Consider the following 17,447-nt stretch of genomic DNA (forward strand, 5'->3'; position numbering starts at 1 on the left):
ACCCACGGCTTCTTCTCGTCCTGTATCTTGTTCGTGCCCTTTTCCCCCGCTCGCTCCACACCATGGCGGGTACCCTTGGTTTTTCTTGTCCGGGAAGCGAGGAGGGCTTGTGCATTTTTAGGTAGTTTTGACTCTTTTCCCCTCACCTCTTTTTATTTTTATTTTTCTCCCCCCCTAAGACAGTAGTCATGGAAATGCATTCTTTTTGGGAGGAAGGGGTTGCTAAGAAAAAAAACATTTCTAATAAGTTTGAAACAGTTGGGTAAAAGGGAAGCTGGTGTTTGAAAAACAGTTTCGCTTTTAACCCTTTTCAATAAGGTGATCGCTTGAGATCTATCATTGTGAAACACTTCGTTTTTGGTCGATGTACTTTTGCTTTACATCACTTTTTATGTGTGTTTTTTTTTTTTTTTCTTGCCAACCATGCCAACGCGTTTGGGTCCCCTGGATCGCTCCACCCCGCCTCCCGCCACCATGTTTCCCCACATATTTCTGTCTAAACGTGAACATATTGATTAATACTAATTCTAAAAATAGGCATTTTTAAAATATCCACTATTTGTCTCCCGAATGCGGTGGGTAACCCCGACCGGAGGCTGACGGTTTAAGCCACAAGGCTTATTTTTTCTTTGTTAGGAAAAGGCATGGCAGGAAAGTCATTGACACATTAAAGATTAAAAAGATGATTTTTAGCGGACCTGCGGTATGACCTATTTAAGTGTGTCGTACCCTCTTTTAGGAGTTAGAATTTCATTCCGGCCTTAGCTTACATCAGTTCCACCTCCTAAAGGTTTAGTATAAAAGATACTTTTGGTTGCCAGCTATTGAAATCTTTTACACTCACTACTTATTTCCTGATTTAAAAGTAAAAAAAAAAAACAAAAAAAAAAACGGTTATTTTTAGGTGTTGCAAAAGATGAACGAATTATTTGTTTTAAAAACACTTGGTCTGCCACATTTCACTAGAACTAGTTAATATACAAGGTTTCTTGTTAGGAATAAATACTGATTGGTAATAGAAGCCCTCTTATTTTCCTGTTGCCAGGTCACTTTTTCAAAACCTACTTTGCTGTCTTACAAGTCTTAAACACACATTAGCAATTTGTCATTGTTGAAAAAATTAAGAAAATGCAATAAAGAGTTTTTCCATAAGGACTGAGAAGATGATTTTATTGACAAACACTGAGGAAATTGTAGTATTGATGATGTTATAGATTACTGTTTTTCCTTAAGAAAGATTTTCTGAAACCCAGCATCAGTTGAGGAACGTTTTTCTCCTACAGAGAATATTAGGACAACTCGTCCTCTATGAAAATTTAAACTTTATTTATAAATTCATAATCTGTTCATTCTTAGCAATTCCAAGTGAAACTTTTCAAACTTTTATATTCATTAATATGTGAACATTCACATGGAGCATGGTACTAAAAATTACACTTCTACCCCCTCTCACGGATCAGTAAAAAAATCACAGTTAAATCTGTGATTAATTTATTAATGGACCATGTATTCAGAAAATGAATGAATTTTTGACACAAATTGACTGAAAAATGTTAAAAGGCACTTATGGGATTTAAAGCTGGTACCCCTTTTGAATGACTTTTTTCATGTAAGAGCCTAAGGAAACTTAGAAACCTGATCTATAAAACGGCAACTTCCTTTTTCTGCTTTCTAAAATTTATATTCTTGATTAGATATGACAAATAGAAACTTTTCTTCATAGAGAAGTAGCTTTATTTCGTCACATTCTAAGACATTGTGTTTTGTTGTTTTGGAATATAATATGGTTATATTAAAAACCAAGTACAGGGTGGGGCAAAAATAGGCTTACAGTTGTAAGGTTATAGTAAAACCAAGTACATGGTGGGCAAAAACAGGTTTACAGTTGTTAGTACAAGAAAGAGTTTATTCTTGTATTACAATTTATTAATTATTGTATTATTAATGATATCATTTTCCATATGAATAGCAACCTACTTTTGTCCCACATGTATGTATTCCCCACTTCATGTCAATTTAAAAATATTTTTCCTCTTCTACAGTAGAAAAAATGTTCTTGCAACTTAATGCTTACAATGTATCACTGAAATTTATAATTTCATTTATTCCATAAATACCTTACTAGATTCAGTTATATGCACTTGTTTGCCTGTAACACAGTCTTATAAGCATATCTTTCTTGACGTACAGTGTCACAGTGATGGCTTTTTAATTGAATAGTTAAGAGATCAAATCTGAATGTAAGGATATAGTAGACGGAATAGAAAAAAGGCAAGGATTTTCTTTTCTTTTTTTTTAAATATATTTTATTGATTTTTTTTTTTTACAGAGAAAGGGAGAGGGATAGTCAGAAACATTGATGAGAGAGAAACATCAATTCAGCTGCCTTTTGCACACTCCCTACTGAGGATGTGCCCACAACCAAGGTACATGCCCTTGACCGGAATCGAACCCGGGACCCTTCAGTCCGCAGGCCGACGCTCTATCCACTGAGCCAAACCAGTCAGGGCAAGGATTTTCTTTTAATGTGTGAACTCATTTCTACTGCAGTATCACTTGAGACAACAGTTTGTGGTAATTCAGGTATTTAGTTAGCATTCACTGTGACAGAATGTAGTTAGTGGAAAGAGCATTAGGTGTTAGAATCCCTGCTGACACTATTGTCATGTGCCTACCCTCAAGGAAATTTGTGACTTACCGGGAATTTTTTAATCTTCCTCAGCCTCAGTTTTCTTATTTGTTAAATTAGAATAATACCACCATTTTTACAGGGTCATGAGATAAAGTACCTCCTTAGGGACTCAATGATAGATACTCATTTTTAAGCCTTATTTTAACTTCCTAGCTGTGGGACATGGAGCAGGTTTCTTCTCCATACCTCAGTTTGCTTGGTCATAAAGGTACAATATCCACCTCATAGAAATGTGGGAATTAAATAAATTAATACATGTAAACTGTTTAAATAAGTTGATACATATTAAATTACACAAGTGCCCAACAAATATTTTTTATTTTTAAATTATTCATTATTAATGAATGGAGTAGAAGCTGCAGCAAATCCAAAGATGAATTGCACTGTCTTGTCGCTACTCTAAAGGAACTTTGAGGGCGCGATGACTAATAAGGCAGAATATCAAAGGAAGGAGAGATCATACTTGGTAAAATAATGGAAAAGAGGAATACTACAGTTTTATATTTTCAGTTTTATTTTTTAATGTCATTCAGATAATTCATAATTCAAAACAAAATTTATAGGAAAAGTCTGTGTGTGTGTGTGTGTGTGTGTGTGTGTGTGTGTCTGTCGCCCCCACCAAGTCGTCCGAGTATTGCCAGTTATTCATTCAGAGGTATATATTCATACACAAGCAAATACGTATATACTCTCCCCTCCTTTTATACAAATGATAGTCTACTATATACACCATCATATATCTTGCTTTAACCCACTCAATACTGCTTAGCAAAAAGAGCTTCATTTTTGTTTTTTAACAATGAGGCATTTCATCATATGAATGTACCCGTATTTATTAACTAGTTAGTGAGCTGATTTTATTTTTAGATCTTACCTGACCCTTTAAAGTAATCTATCATTATGCCTTTATTTCTTTAAATGAAAGAGAATTCATTTGACTGATAAATAACAGTTTCTGACAGGAAATTGTCATTTGACCTTCCTCAGTACCTTGTTAGCTTTTTTTGCATGAAAAGGCAAGTAAGGTGTGTAAGAGTTAACTATGAAAATGAATTTAGTCTGAATTTAACTCTTGTTGAGGCTCTTTATCCTACCTCCTATTGCTATTTCAGCCAAAATATTCTCAATAGCTTTCTCTCTAAATGAGAAAGGACATCTCATGTAGTTCAGTTCTTTAAAAATAAAAACACAAAACGTTTTTATTGATTTATTTTTTTAAAGGAGAGAGATGGATAGAAAGAAACATCAATGAGAAACATTGATCGGCTGCCTCTTGCACACCCCCTACTGGGAATGGAGCTGCAATCCAGGCATGTGCCCTGATGGGGAATGGAACCTGTGACCTTGGTTCCTGGGTCAGTGCTCAATTCCTGAGCCACACCAGCCGGCTCAGCTGGGCAATCCTTTAAGCAGACTATTTTCATAGGATATTATGACCCAGTAATGCTGATGAGAATACTAGCTTTCTTCCTGTATTTATTTTTTGCATAGTCATTAACTTATTCTTTGATGATTTTCTAAATTTTTTAATGTAATTGTCAGATTTATATTTGACTAGAGGCCCGATGCACAAAGTTTGTGCAAGAGTAGGCTTTCTTCCCCCGACTGCCAGCACTGGCTTCCCTCTGGCACCCGGGACCTGGGCTTCCCTCACAGCCCTGCCTTCATCCAGAAGGTCGTTTGGAAGGACGTCCAGTCTAATTAGCATATTATGCTTTTATTGTTATAGATGCTTAAGTAAATAGTTTCACCTATATGATTCTAAACCAGGGTTGGGTAACCTTTTTGTGAGTGCGTGCCAAAACCAGCAAAATCCCTGACTCAAAATTCTTCTGTGTGCCAGCCCTAATTTTTTGAGAACATGTTACGCCTACTTGATATCTCTTAAGGTGTACATATGTGAAGAACCTTGAAGAAATAATAAAATTCATTCGAGCAACAAAACCAGTATATGATGATGAAAAATACATTTTTTTAAAAATATATTTTATTGATTTTTTTACAGAGTGGAAGGGAGAGGGATAGAGAGTCAGAAACATCGATCAGCTGCCTCCTGCACACCCCCTATGGGGGATGTGCCCGCAACCAAGGTACATGCCCTTGACCGGAATCGAACCCGGGACCCTTCAGTCCGCAGGCCGACGCTCTATCCACTGAGCCAAACCAGTTAGGGCAATACATTTATTTTTTAATGTATATATGTACACTGATAGTCCGACAGAAAACTTTATGACTACGTTTGATATTATCAGTGGGACTTTTGCTGCTGCATCACTGATGACAGAGATTTTACATCAGGTTTATATTTCGTGACCTTCAGAGATATGCACGAGCTACTACTTTCATCCGTCAGGCTACTCCTATTATGAGACTTAACAAAATTCATCACTGAGAACAAAGATTCACAAGGATATGTGGATGAAACCAAAACACTGGTCGGATCTAGGAAGGCAGGGAGAGTTAAGGCAGAGGCATAGAAATTGCTCTCCCCCTTTCTTGTCAATCCATGTCTATGATCTTTAAGATAACTTGTTATGTAAAATTATTTATTTATCTAAGATGCACCTACACTGAATTTATCTGAAAAATAAAGAAGTTGATATTAAGAAAAAAATTGTAAATGGAAGATTATAAGAGAGGGTTTCTCGTGCCAGCAAAAGTTACTGGCGTGCCATGTTTGGCACGTGTGCCAGGGGTTGCCCACCCCTGTTCTATACTGAGATTTTACTGCTTAGATGATCCCACCTCACCCCCAGAAGTCTTTGGTCAACCAATTAGACCAAGTAGTACTTCAAGTAGAGCACAAAATTAAGTTTCAGCATCTCTCTTTATATATTTTTTGGCTCTTCTAAGCAGCATTTAACCTTGTTAAATGCTGTTTGTTTATCTTCAAAATACATATGCTATACATTTTTTTAGTTGATTAAAGTTAGAAAGAGAAAGATAACTAATAATCTAGTAGGAGGGACATAGATAAGCTCCCTATCTTCCAAAAAGATAGGGAGGTGGAAGCTCTATCCACTGAGCCAAACTGCCTAGGGCTAATATGTGATGTTTTTATCTGAAACATTTACAAAGCACTTTTAAAGATTTGGGGGGATAATTAAAGTTTTTAAAGGCAAAACATTTTTCTTCTGGAATATATATCTGTGTGCTGCCAGGGAATTAAATAATTTCTCACCATATGGAGTTGTTGAATTGCCTTTTGGGGAGGAGGTAAAGGTAATGAATTAAAGTAACAAACGGATAAGGAGAAAATGGCTGTTTTCCTCTGCCATTTAATGTATATGCTAAATCAGTCATTATATAGAGGTTGCCCTGGTCAACTTTCTGAAGTCTTAAGAAGAAAGTATGGTTTTAAACTTACTCTACACTATCATATCTATAAATGTAGGTTTCTGAGACATTGGAAACTTAGGTAAGACTAGCCATTTATTTTTCTTATTCAGAATGCTTTTCTCCCCTTCATATATATATATATATATATATATATACACACATACATACAGGACAAATAACTCATGTCTCGTGTCCTGTTTGCTTTGTTTTGCATTCTTTGAGATCTGCCAGACATGGCCCTGTAAAGATGTGTTGTTATAATTTACCCAGTTTTGTTCACTTGTCTACTAGGTTACCAAAAGGAAGAGGGGACAAGATTAATCATTCATATTCTGGTGTTTATCCTAACAGAGAAGGAGAAGACAGTTCTCCAGTGATGAAAAATTACCTTTATATGTTTAATCTATGCTTGAGGCTAGTTACATGAATCTCAACTTCAAAAGAAAAAAAAAACACCACAGTAGTACTCCTTGAAAAACTTTTAAATGCTTGAGTTGCTTTTTCTCAGGGTTGAGGTAAGGTAATAAAGGAGTTTACCATAAATGAGATGAGCTGCCTGAACCAAGATGAAAAGCACATAAGAGTTTTCTTTCTGCTGCTGAATTTATCTAGGATCTCTGAGGAATCTAACAAGGGGCCAAGATTTGGAGTGTAAGAGATTGATGTTGAGGGTGTGTGTGTGTGTTTTCCCAAAAGGAAAGAAGTGAAGACTGACATTTGGTTGGAGAAGAGAGAATTTAGCAGAAGTTAAGATAGCTAAGTAGTGACCTGGATAGGAGTGGAGAGTGAGCCTGAAAGTTGACTTATGCCAATAGTAATAGAAAATGTCTTTCCCAAATATTAATGAATCTTCTCTAAAACTAAGATTTATTTCTTTAATTTTAAGTGTATTGCAAATGAGCTAGTTATATGCATGTGAGTTTTCAGTTACAACTATATGACAATATTAGATATAGCTAAAAATATTTGTAGTTTAGCCAAAGCTGAATAAACATTATTTTTAGGGCCGTTATCTCTGTTTGTATAAGTGATTGGCAGTAGGAGACTGAGAAGTATCTTGGTTTTTTTTTTTATCACAAGCAAAAATTATTGCTTGTTCTCACTTTGTATCCTTAAAGGGGTATTTCTTTTTATATAATATCAGCAGCTTTATTGTTTGCTCTGACCAGTAATAGTAGTACATTGGTTTTACTTATTGCCATTTATCAATCTAGTCCTTTATTCAATGAACATTTATTTAAAAACTTTTTGTAGTGAAATAATCACACGAAAATTTATTCAGTTAAGTATTTTTATAGATATTAAATGGATTGCTCTAATTCAGCGGTTCTCAACCTGTGGGTCGAGACCCCTTTGGCGGTCAAACGACCCTTTCACATGGGTCGCCTAGACCATCCTGCATATCAGATATTTACATTACAATTCATAACAGTAGCAACATTACAGTTATGAAGTAGCAACGAAAATAATTTTCTGGTTGGGTCACAACATGAGGAACTGTATTTAAAGGGCCAGAAGGTTGAGAACTACTGCTCTAGTTGCTATAAATACTAAAGCCTGATTATATGGCTCCCAACTTCAAGGAACTTACGGTGTAGTGGAAATGATTTATTCAGGGCAGAATATCAGTTTTCACTATTGTGTTGAAGGGCTATAGGAGCTTAAAAGAGGAACAGTTTAGTGAGGGAAAGTTTTGTGAGAAAGAATTTAAACAATACTGAAGAACTTGGATAAATAGAGATAAAAGGGTGTGTATTCTAAGCTATGGCATGGACAACAAAAATGAAGACATGGAAGTAGAATAAACCTAATGTGCTCACAAGTTGTTGAAGGAAGTATTACATTAACTATAATCTCACATTATGAGGAACTCTGAGTGTGAGGCAGGAAGCTTTAAATTTCATATAAGAGGAGGAACAATATAAACAGGAATGACATGATAAATTTGGCTACAACATAGATTTCCTGACTCCTAATTCACTCTCCTTCATGGTAGATTATATTGCAGTGTAAACATTGGACATAGTTTTTAGTAGTTTTATTGAAATATTCACATACAATCTACCAATTTCAAATGTACAGTATATTGGTTTTTAGCATGTTCAAAAAGTTGTGCATCTACCACCACAGTCAGTTTTAGGATATTTTCATTACTCTCAAAAGAAACCTAGCATCTCATAGCCTTCACCCCTCAATCTCTTCATACCCCCAGCACCAGGCAACCACTAAATCTATTTTCTGTCTATAGATTTACCTATTCTGGACATTGCATATAAATGGACTTACACAGTAAGTTTTTCATTGTGATAACCTTTTTCACGTAGCATAATGCTTTCAAAGTTCATCCAAGTTGGATGTATTAGTACTTCATTTCCTTATATTGCTAAATATTCCATTTTATGGATACACATTTTATCAATAAATTCATGGACATTTGGACTTTTGGGCTATTTATTAATAAAACTGCCATGAATATTCATTTATTGCATATGTTTTCATTTCTCCTGAATATATACTTAGGAGTTGTTATTGAATTATATGGTGACTGTTTAACTATTTGAGGAACTGTCACACTTTGCCAAAGCTACTGTACCTTTTTACATTCCCACTGGCTATGAGGGTCACATCCACACCAACACTTGTTATTCTTTTTCATTATAGCCATCTTGGTGGGTAAGAAGTGGTATCTCTGCAGTTTGGATTTCTCTGATCACTAATGATGTCTAGAATCTTTTCATGTACTTATTGGCCATTTATATATCTTTGAAGAAATGTCTATTCAGATCCTTTGCCCATTTTTAAATTGAGTTAGTTGTCTTTTTATTGAGTTGTAGTTCTTACTATTCTAGAAACAAGATATATGATTTACAAAATATGCTTTCATTCTGTGGATTGTCTTGCTTTTTTCCCCCAGCTGAGGAAGTAAAGGTTATCAATTAAAGAAATGGTGCCGCACCTAGAGTCGCAGGTGAGCTCATGCTCAAACACCTGGCTTCCTGGTGGCTTCCATGTGATGGATGATATAGAGGACTAAAGGAGTTAGGTCCTGATTAGGGTCACACTGTATTGATTGGTCAGTCTTTTCATTTTATTTATTTTTTGTTTGTTTCTTAATCCTCAATGGATATGTTCTCCATTGATTTTTAGAGAGTGGAGGATTGGGAGAGAGGAACATCAATGTGAGAGAGAGATCTATTGGTTGCTTTCCTCATGTGCCCCGACCAGGCCGTGCAACCCAGGTACATGCCCTTGACCAGAAATTGAAACCAGGACCCTTCCGTGCACAGGCCAATGATCTGACCAGTGAGCCACACTGGTCAGGTCTTCACTTTCTTGATGATGCCCTTTGAGGCACCAGAATTTTTAATGTTGATGATTTCCAGTTCATATATTTTTCCTTTTGTTGCTTGTGCTTTTGGTGTCCCTGTCTTGGACATCATAAATTCTTATTTAATTACAACATTTTCTAAATATCCCTGAAAGCCCAAACAGGACACCATTATTTGATGAAAAATAACTAAAGCCACTAATGCATATTTGACTTATACCATGTCTCCTCTGGACTTCCATTTATTCTGTGTCCAGACCTCTTAGTTGGGGTAACTGATGATGTTTCTTTTCATCAGAAACAAAAATCAAGAAATGACAACTTTAAGTGAAACATTTTAAGTACTATGTTTTGAGAATTATTTGTTATGAGAGAATTTATTATGACACTTGTGTGGGTGTAGTGTATGACTCATAAATTCTACTGTATTTGGGGAATTCATACTTTACAAACTTTTACCCTGAAGAGAGTAGTACCCATAACTCTTTTGTTTTTACATATGGTTAAATTGAGCCCTGGAGAATTTTAATAATTTATTGCTGACCTAGCTTGTTTAGCTCAGTGGTTAGAGCATCGGCCCCCGGACTGAAGGGTTGTGGGTTCGATTCTGGTCAAGGTCACATACCTCGGTTGCAGGCTTGATGGAAAAATATCTTTGGGTGAGCATTAACAAAAAAATAAAAATAAAATAATACCAGAATAAACTGTTTTTCCATGCTGCAAACTGTAAACCTACTTTTGTTCCACCCTATATTTTACCCATTGTTAGCTTGTAAGCTCAGTGAGAGAAAGGTTCTTGTCTGCTTCTTTTTAGTTCCCATAGTTTTTAGCAGAACACTTACATATGTGATAGGCACAGAACATGTATTTGTTGAACGATTCCCTCTTGCAGGGTCACAAATTTAAATGGATTAAAAACAGTGCCCCTTTAGAGTTGCACAGATTAAAGGAAGTGGAAATATAGATTTCATATAATTAAAATGTACTGAAATTACAGATTTATTTTTTTTAAGCCAAGGAAGTTATGTTTTTTCCATTGCTTAAAAATTTTTCATGCTTTGAATTTTTATTGACTCATCCTGTCCCATCTCTGAGACATGAGAAATAACATGAGATTGCATTAATCAAAATGACCTTACCAGAAATCACTACCAGGCTAATATGCTAAGTGTCCAGTCATCTGGTCAGCCATTCAACCAATCAAAGCATAATATGCTAATGATATGCTAAGGCCTCTCAACTGCTTGCTATGAGGTGCACTGACCACCAGGGGGCAGACACTCCGACTGGTAGGTTAGCTTGCTGCTGGGGTCCGGATGACAACTGAGACTGAGCGAGACTGTCCGGACATGCCCTGGAGCCGTCCTGCAGTTCATCCCCAACCCCGATTGTGCACCGGTGGGGTCCCTCGACCTGGCCTGCGTCCTCTTGCAATCCGGGACCCCTTGGGGGATTTTGGAGAGCCAGTTTCAGCCCAACAGTGGAACGACTGGTCACTATGATGCTCAGGACCACCAGGGGGCAGACACTCAACCCAGGAGTTGCCCCCTGGTGGTCATTGCACTCCCACAGAGGGAGCGCCGCTCAGCCAGAAGCCAGGCTCACCGAGCACAGCAACTGTGGCTGGAGCCTCATTCGCCTCCACAGCAGCGCTAAGGATGTCCCATGGGGGGCGGGCCTAAGCCATCAGACAGACATCCCCCGAGGGCTCCTGAACTGTGATAGGATGCAGGCTGGGCTGAGGGTGTTCCCTCCCCACCACTGAGTGCACGAATTTCGTGCACCGGGCCTCTAGTCTTTATATATTAACCATGGCTAATTTTTAAGTATAGTCCCAATATATCCTTGGTTCCATGAATGCTTGGGCTTTTTCTAGTAAGAAAGACGTAGTTAAAATGATTAGCATGTTGCTTAATAGACCATGCAGTTCCATTGCCAAATGCAAAGAATTCTTAACTTTTTGTAATATTGGAGGTTATGTGGTATAGCCCTGAACAGTATTGTAAATTCCTTACAAATCTCTTAACATCTCTAGTTCTTTATCTAAAGTCAGAGCCAAAACCAAAATTCCTGTCTGACGACTCCTACTGTAATGTGCTGACTTACTTAAGGAAAACTGAATTTTCAATCTTCCATGTCTAATTTGTAAATAATTTGCCAAGAATAGCATTTCAAATTTAGTTTAAAACAGAACTATTAAAATAATAAATTGTTGATTTTATAAACTTACTGTTCAAAAGCACTTGGACATTGATTTCCATTTGAATCGTGATTTTCACAAAGTCCCTCTGGTTTTGTTGAGTAAATGGAATAGGTCACACTTCTGTGGGTCTTTACAGTTTCGGCATTAAGGTAGTTTATGAAGCAGAATTTAAAAGTTGAAGACAGTTTCATTCTTTAGTCAACACAAAAATTGCTTTTCTAAAAGTAACTGTATGTAGGAGGTGTATGTTTCCTTGGAAAATAATTCAGCTCCAAAAATCCATTTAGTAAAACTTCATATGTGGAAGTTTATATAGGATCACTTCTTTGAAAGGCTTATGGTGTAAAAATCTGGAAACATAGTTTCAGTTGGGTGTTTGGAAAGAAAGGAGAATGGGGAGAAATGGGATAAAAGGTTATCTAAAATAATGCATAGTCATGGTTGCAGTAGTCTTACCTGCAGGAAAACAAAGCATATACATTTTGCCAATACTTAAAAAATAACAACTTTGTTTTAAGAAAGTACTAAAGTTTTCTTATTGAAAGGTTCTATAGATTAATTAATTAGCTACATATTCTAGGATAGCTGTCATAAATCATGCAGTACATTTCTATAAATCAAATAACATTTTTCTAATTCACTTCTATTAAGTACTTCCTTTGAGGGGACGGTATCTTTTCTATAGTGCATGCTATATATTTTAAAATAACTTAGTTTGTTAAAAATAGTGTTCGAATCTGGTATTCACAATATAGCAATAAATTAGAAAATATAAACATTGAACTTAAAGCAGTTTCTCTGAGTTCAATTCAGTAAATGTATATAGGTAATTAATTTTATTAAATAACATTGAAAAGATTCACCTTTGCTGTATGCTGCCTTCTTTTTTGGTAGCATTGGTACATGTATTTTCTATTAATACAAAGAATTTATAAAAAGACATAAACACATTTTCAGATTTTATTTGCTTTATAAATGATTAAATCTTATCAATTCAAGTAATAGAGAATTAATTTCATATATAACTTTCCTTGCCTTCCTCTAATACAAGCATGTCAAAATCGCAGCCCACAACAAATATTTTTGCGGCCCAGCCAATATAATGGTATGTAAGAAACATTTTAATAAAAATTTCATAACTTAATTTTTACAATATCCTGTTACACATAATTATTAATAATGAACTACAACGTTCGCTAATGACTGATTACTATAATCGTGTTGCAATTCATTTCCCTTACTCGCCAGCGCACCATTTCTCTCCACTAATACTAGCAGCGAATATTTTAACAGCCAATTGTCACATCATTAGTCTTGTACTGACTTGCTTGGTGTGCGCAACAGAAAATATTTTGCTCCCGGAGAACAAGAAAAATAGGTTTATTTACGTTATGCTTATTAATTTGTGCAGTTATTCAGTGTCTGGTAAGTTAATGTTCAAGAAAAAATATTAATTTTTATTAAAATGTTCTATTATTTTATGTTAACAATTACTCATTTATTTCAGCCCTGGGTATTCAACATGTCTCTATCGAAATAAACCTACGTTTCTATGAACATTAAACCTTTTGTTTTTTTTGCGGCCCATATAAACTTAAACCTTGTTTATTTGGCCCATGTTAGCCTTTGAGTTTGACATGCTTGCTCTAATATCTAGAGACTGAGGTATGAGTTTGTTCTTCAATTAAAGGAGAAAGACCTTGGTAAGAGCACAGAGAAAATTGTGTCAGAATACTTAGCTTGATAGACACCAAATTTATTTTATTGCATCGTCTGTTCTTTTACTGTTTTTCTACAAACGTATATAACCTCATTTTGTTAAGGTGTGATCAGTATAATCTAATAAAATTTTTATAGTTGAAGTTGATATGTGTATTGAGGTGTGTGTGTACATTATATACATACATTTGAATATGCGGTATAACTACCTGATTTCAGTGAAGATAACTTGTATTTAATACCAGAAGACTATTATTAGCATCAGAAACCTGGAGCATTATTAAATTTCCAGTATTGATTGCATAAATCTCATTATGCTGGATTGGACATATCTGCCTATATAATAAAACCCTAATATGCAAATTTACCGAATGGCAGAACAACTCATCGCTATGACGCGCACTGACCATCAGGGGGCAGGTACGCAGCACAGGAGCTGCCCCCTGGTGGTCAGTGCGCTCCCACAGGGGGAGCACCGCTCAGCCAGAAGCTGGGTTCATGGGTGGTGAGCGCAGCGGCAGTGGCGGGAGCCTCTCTCACCTCTGCTGCAGGCAGGTGGACATCTGCTGAGAGGTCCTGGACTGAGAGAGGGCGCAGGCCGGTCTGAGGGGAACCCCCCTCCCCCCAGTGCATGAATCCATGCACTGGGCCTCTAATGATAAAGATAAATGATAAGTATTTAAGGTTAACAACCAAAAGAAAAATTGTACAAGGAAAAAGATAAAGGGAAAAAGGCAGTGCAACATAGTTATTGATTACTGGAAAGCTGAAGTCTGTTGTTTAGCACCTCAAAGTTTTACCACTTTCTTTAGTAAATCTTAACACTTTAGAAAATTAATACAGACATGTTGAAGGTGTTAAGAATGTGTTAGCAAGGCTTTCAAACAGTTATGATATCCTAAAACTAAATAATAAGTACCAAATAATTGTAGAGAGTATTACGTGTTGCTCATAGATGTTTCTAGGTATACCAGGTGTACCGGTTAATAATTCGATTTTGTAATCAAAGAAAACACGATAATTTCAAGAGAAACATCAAAAGTGCTTTATTCAAAATAATGTCCATCGCTAGCTACACATTTTCCCCATCTTTCAGGTAATTTGTGGATACTGTCCCAGTAGAACTTCTCTTGTTTTGAGGCAAACCATTCAGAGACCCAATTTTTCACTTCTTCGTATGTTTTGAAGTGCTGCTCAGAAAGTGTGTGTGCCGTCGATGAGAACAAGTGATAATCTGAAGGAGCAGGTCTGGTGAATACGGCAGGTGGGTTATACTTCACAGGTAAGATCTTGTAACATGTCTTTAACTGGTTTTGAAGTGTGTGATGGTGTGTTATCATGAAGCAAAATTACTTTGCCATGTCTTCTGGAACATTCGTTTCACCATCAAAGCGTGGTTCAAATTGATTATTTGTTGTTGGTAGCAATCAGTATTAACAGTTTCACCTGGTTTCATAATACACCACACCTTCCTGATCCCACCAAACACAGAGCATTGTCTTCTTTGCGAAGCGATTTGGCCTTGCAGTCGATGTTGATGGTTGACCTGGATCAACCCATGATTTTGTGCATTTGGGATTCTCAAAATAAATCCACTTTTCATCGACAGTCACAATTCAATGCAAAAAAGACTTTCTTTCATGCCATTGAAGCAACATTTTACTGATGACTTTTCGGTTTTCCATTTGTCTTTCGTTCAGTTGATGTGGCACCCATTTTTCTTCCTTTAAAATCTTTCCCATTGCTTGTAAATGATCAGAAATGTTTGTTGAGCAATGTTTAATCTTTCTGCAAGTTGTTTTTGAGTTTGACATGCATCTTCATCCAATAATGCTTGTCATTGTTGGTCTTCAAACTTTTTTGGTTGACCTGGACATTCTTTGTCTTTCACATTGAAATCATCACTTTAAACCGTTTAAACCAGCGTTCACAAGTATCTTGAGATGGAGCATGTTCACCATAAGCTTCCCGAAGTATACGATAACTCTCAGCAGCACTTTTCTTCAAAATAAAATAATGAATTAAAACTTCCTGCAAATGCTTTCTTTTTGGCACAAAATTCGACATTTTTAAGCATAAAAATGTATATGATGTTAACACCTTCAGAAAATTTGACATAGGAAGTTTTGAAGCTTACTGTCAATACAACAAAATAGCATACATATCAAATCATATATATATCAACATATGTGTAACTCCATCTATTGAAAAAAAATCCACATTATTAATCGGTACACCTGGTACTTCTGCAAAATATTTTTGGTACCGCATTTGAGTATGACAGAATAGTTATTTAAAGACATGTGCCCAAATGTGCCTTTTGCTGTGGTTACCCTGGAGATTTTAAACTAATGCTTATATGATTTCCTTAAATCCTTGGACTTTTGGATTGTTAAGAGTTCAGGAGGAATGTATTTGGTGTAGGGTGCAGGGGTAGGTTTTTTTCTCATTTATAATTGAAGTTATTTACATTTTTTAAGTCAGCATTTATATGTTTTGCTAGTTATGGCTGCATTATTTCTTCAGAGTCAAAAATGCACAACAGTTCATTTCTTTGAACACTTACCTCCCTTAGACTGGATTGATTTGGTCATAGATTTAAAGGATTAAAAAGTAGACTAGGTTGTCGGGGAGATGGGTCTACGTTTCATAAATTGAACTAGAATGTTTAGGATTGTAAGGACTGGGACATTTATTAAAGGTCAAAATGTTTTAGGAAAAAGAATGATGTGATCTGTAGCATTCTTTCCTTTTGCTCAATGATTATTAACAAAACTGATGAAACAGGCTTGCTTTCTTAATTGATTAGCTTTAGTTAACTTGGTAGAGGCAGATAGAGATGGAACTAGTGCTGCTAGGAATTTGTCCCTGACTTGTATAGTTCTGTATAGAATTGAAATGCTACTTTAAATCAATGAAAGTTTCACTGCTCAGCTTTTATAATACTGAAAATCCCTCAAACATCTTTTCCAGGTTTATTTTTTACACAGCATTTCTCACCATCTGATTTACTTTCTCTCCCCGTTCCCTCACACTAGAATATAAGTTCACAAAGGAAAAGTGTTTTACAATTTTATTTTGTATATTTCTTTATCTTCAGTAACTTGAACAGTTATGATACTGAAATACAAATATATGTAAACTGTTGAAGATATTGTTGGTTTTAGAAAAGTGATTATTTACTTGTGAATTTCCTCAGGTTATATTGCTATATAAAGTAGAAGTAAAATCTATTGCACTCTAAAAATTCTGAACCCAGTACTTACCTTAAGAGACATCATTCTCATATTCTCATTTTGCCCTAGTAATTGTTGATTACTTTGGATTGACCATTATGTATTGTGATTTCTTTTCTCTTTGCTTCTATACAAAATCTGACACCAGCCAGTGACACAGTCATTTCTCTAAAGGTCTACCGCAATTTAAACCTTTGCAAAATGGGCAGATGACCTGAATAGACATTTCTCCAAAGAGAACAAACAAATGGCCAAGAGACATATGAAAAAAAAATGCTCAAAGTCCCTAATCATCAGAGAAATGCAAATCAAAACCATAGTGAGATTTATGAGGTATCACTTCACACCTGTCAGAGTGGCTATCATACAAAAATCAACAGACAAGTGCTGGCAAGGATGTGGAGAAAGGGAACACTAGTTCACTGCTGGTGAGAATACAGGTTGGTGCAGCCACTGTGGAAAACTATGGAGTTTCCTCAAAAAATAAAAAATGGAACTTCCGTTTGACCCAGCGATCCCAATTCTGGGAATATATCCTAAAAACCTTAAAACACCAATCAGAAAGAATATATGCACTGTATGTTCATAGTAGCATTATTCACAATAGCTAAGATTTGGCAATAGCCCAAGTGCCCATTGTTAGATGAATGGGTAAAAAAGCTGTGGGACATTTACACTATAGAATATTATGCAGCTGTAAAAAAAAGGGATCTCACCCTTTGGGACAGCATGGATGGACCTGGAAAGTATTATGCCAAGTGAAATAAGCCAATCTGAGAAAGACAAATATCACATAACCTCACTTATTTGTGGAATCTAATGAACAAAATGAATTGACCAACAAAATAAGACCCAAAGCATGGAGGTGTGGAACAGACTGACATACCTTGATGTGGGGTTGGGGGACGGGAAGAGATAACCAAAGAACAT

The 17,447-nt window shown here is 36.0% G+C and overlaps 2 protein-coding genes across 13 annotated transcripts in view; one reads left to right on the forward strand and one right to left on the reverse strand.

Annotated features, from left to right (window-relative positions):
- Positions 1-16,559, reverse strand: part of LOC111828079 — an 18,833-nt gene extending 2,274 nt beyond the window's left edge. The window contains exon 1 of the mRNA XM_023763255.1: positions 16,548-16,559. Within this exon, the coding sequence (XP_023619023.1) occupies positions 16,548-16,559 (12 nt within the window). The remainder of the gene's footprint in view (positions 1-16,547) is intronic.
- Positions 1-17,447, forward strand: part of CREB1 (cAMP responsive element binding protein 1) — a 57,164-nt gene that overhangs the window by 845 nt on the left and 38,872 nt on the right. For 2 of the 12 annotated variants that reach the window (XM_023760640.1, XM_023760608.1), the window contains exon 2: positions 14,378-14,545. The exons of 9 other annotated variants lie outside the window; for them this stretch is intronic. The gene's annotated coding sequence lies outside the window, so the exon portion shown is untranslated. The remainder of the gene's footprint in view (positions 1-14,377; positions 14,546-17,447) is intronic. One more of the 12 variants, XM_023760612.1, reaches the window with a different exon arrangement.

The sequence above is a fragment of the Myotis lucifugus genome, unplaced genomic scaffold (assembly GCF_000147115.1).
Source record: "Myotis lucifugus unplaced genomic scaffold, Myoluc2.0 scaffold_3, whole genome shotgun sequence".
Lineage (NCBI taxonomy): Eukaryota > Metazoa > Chordata > Mammalia > Chiroptera > Vespertilionidae > Myotis > Myotis lucifugus.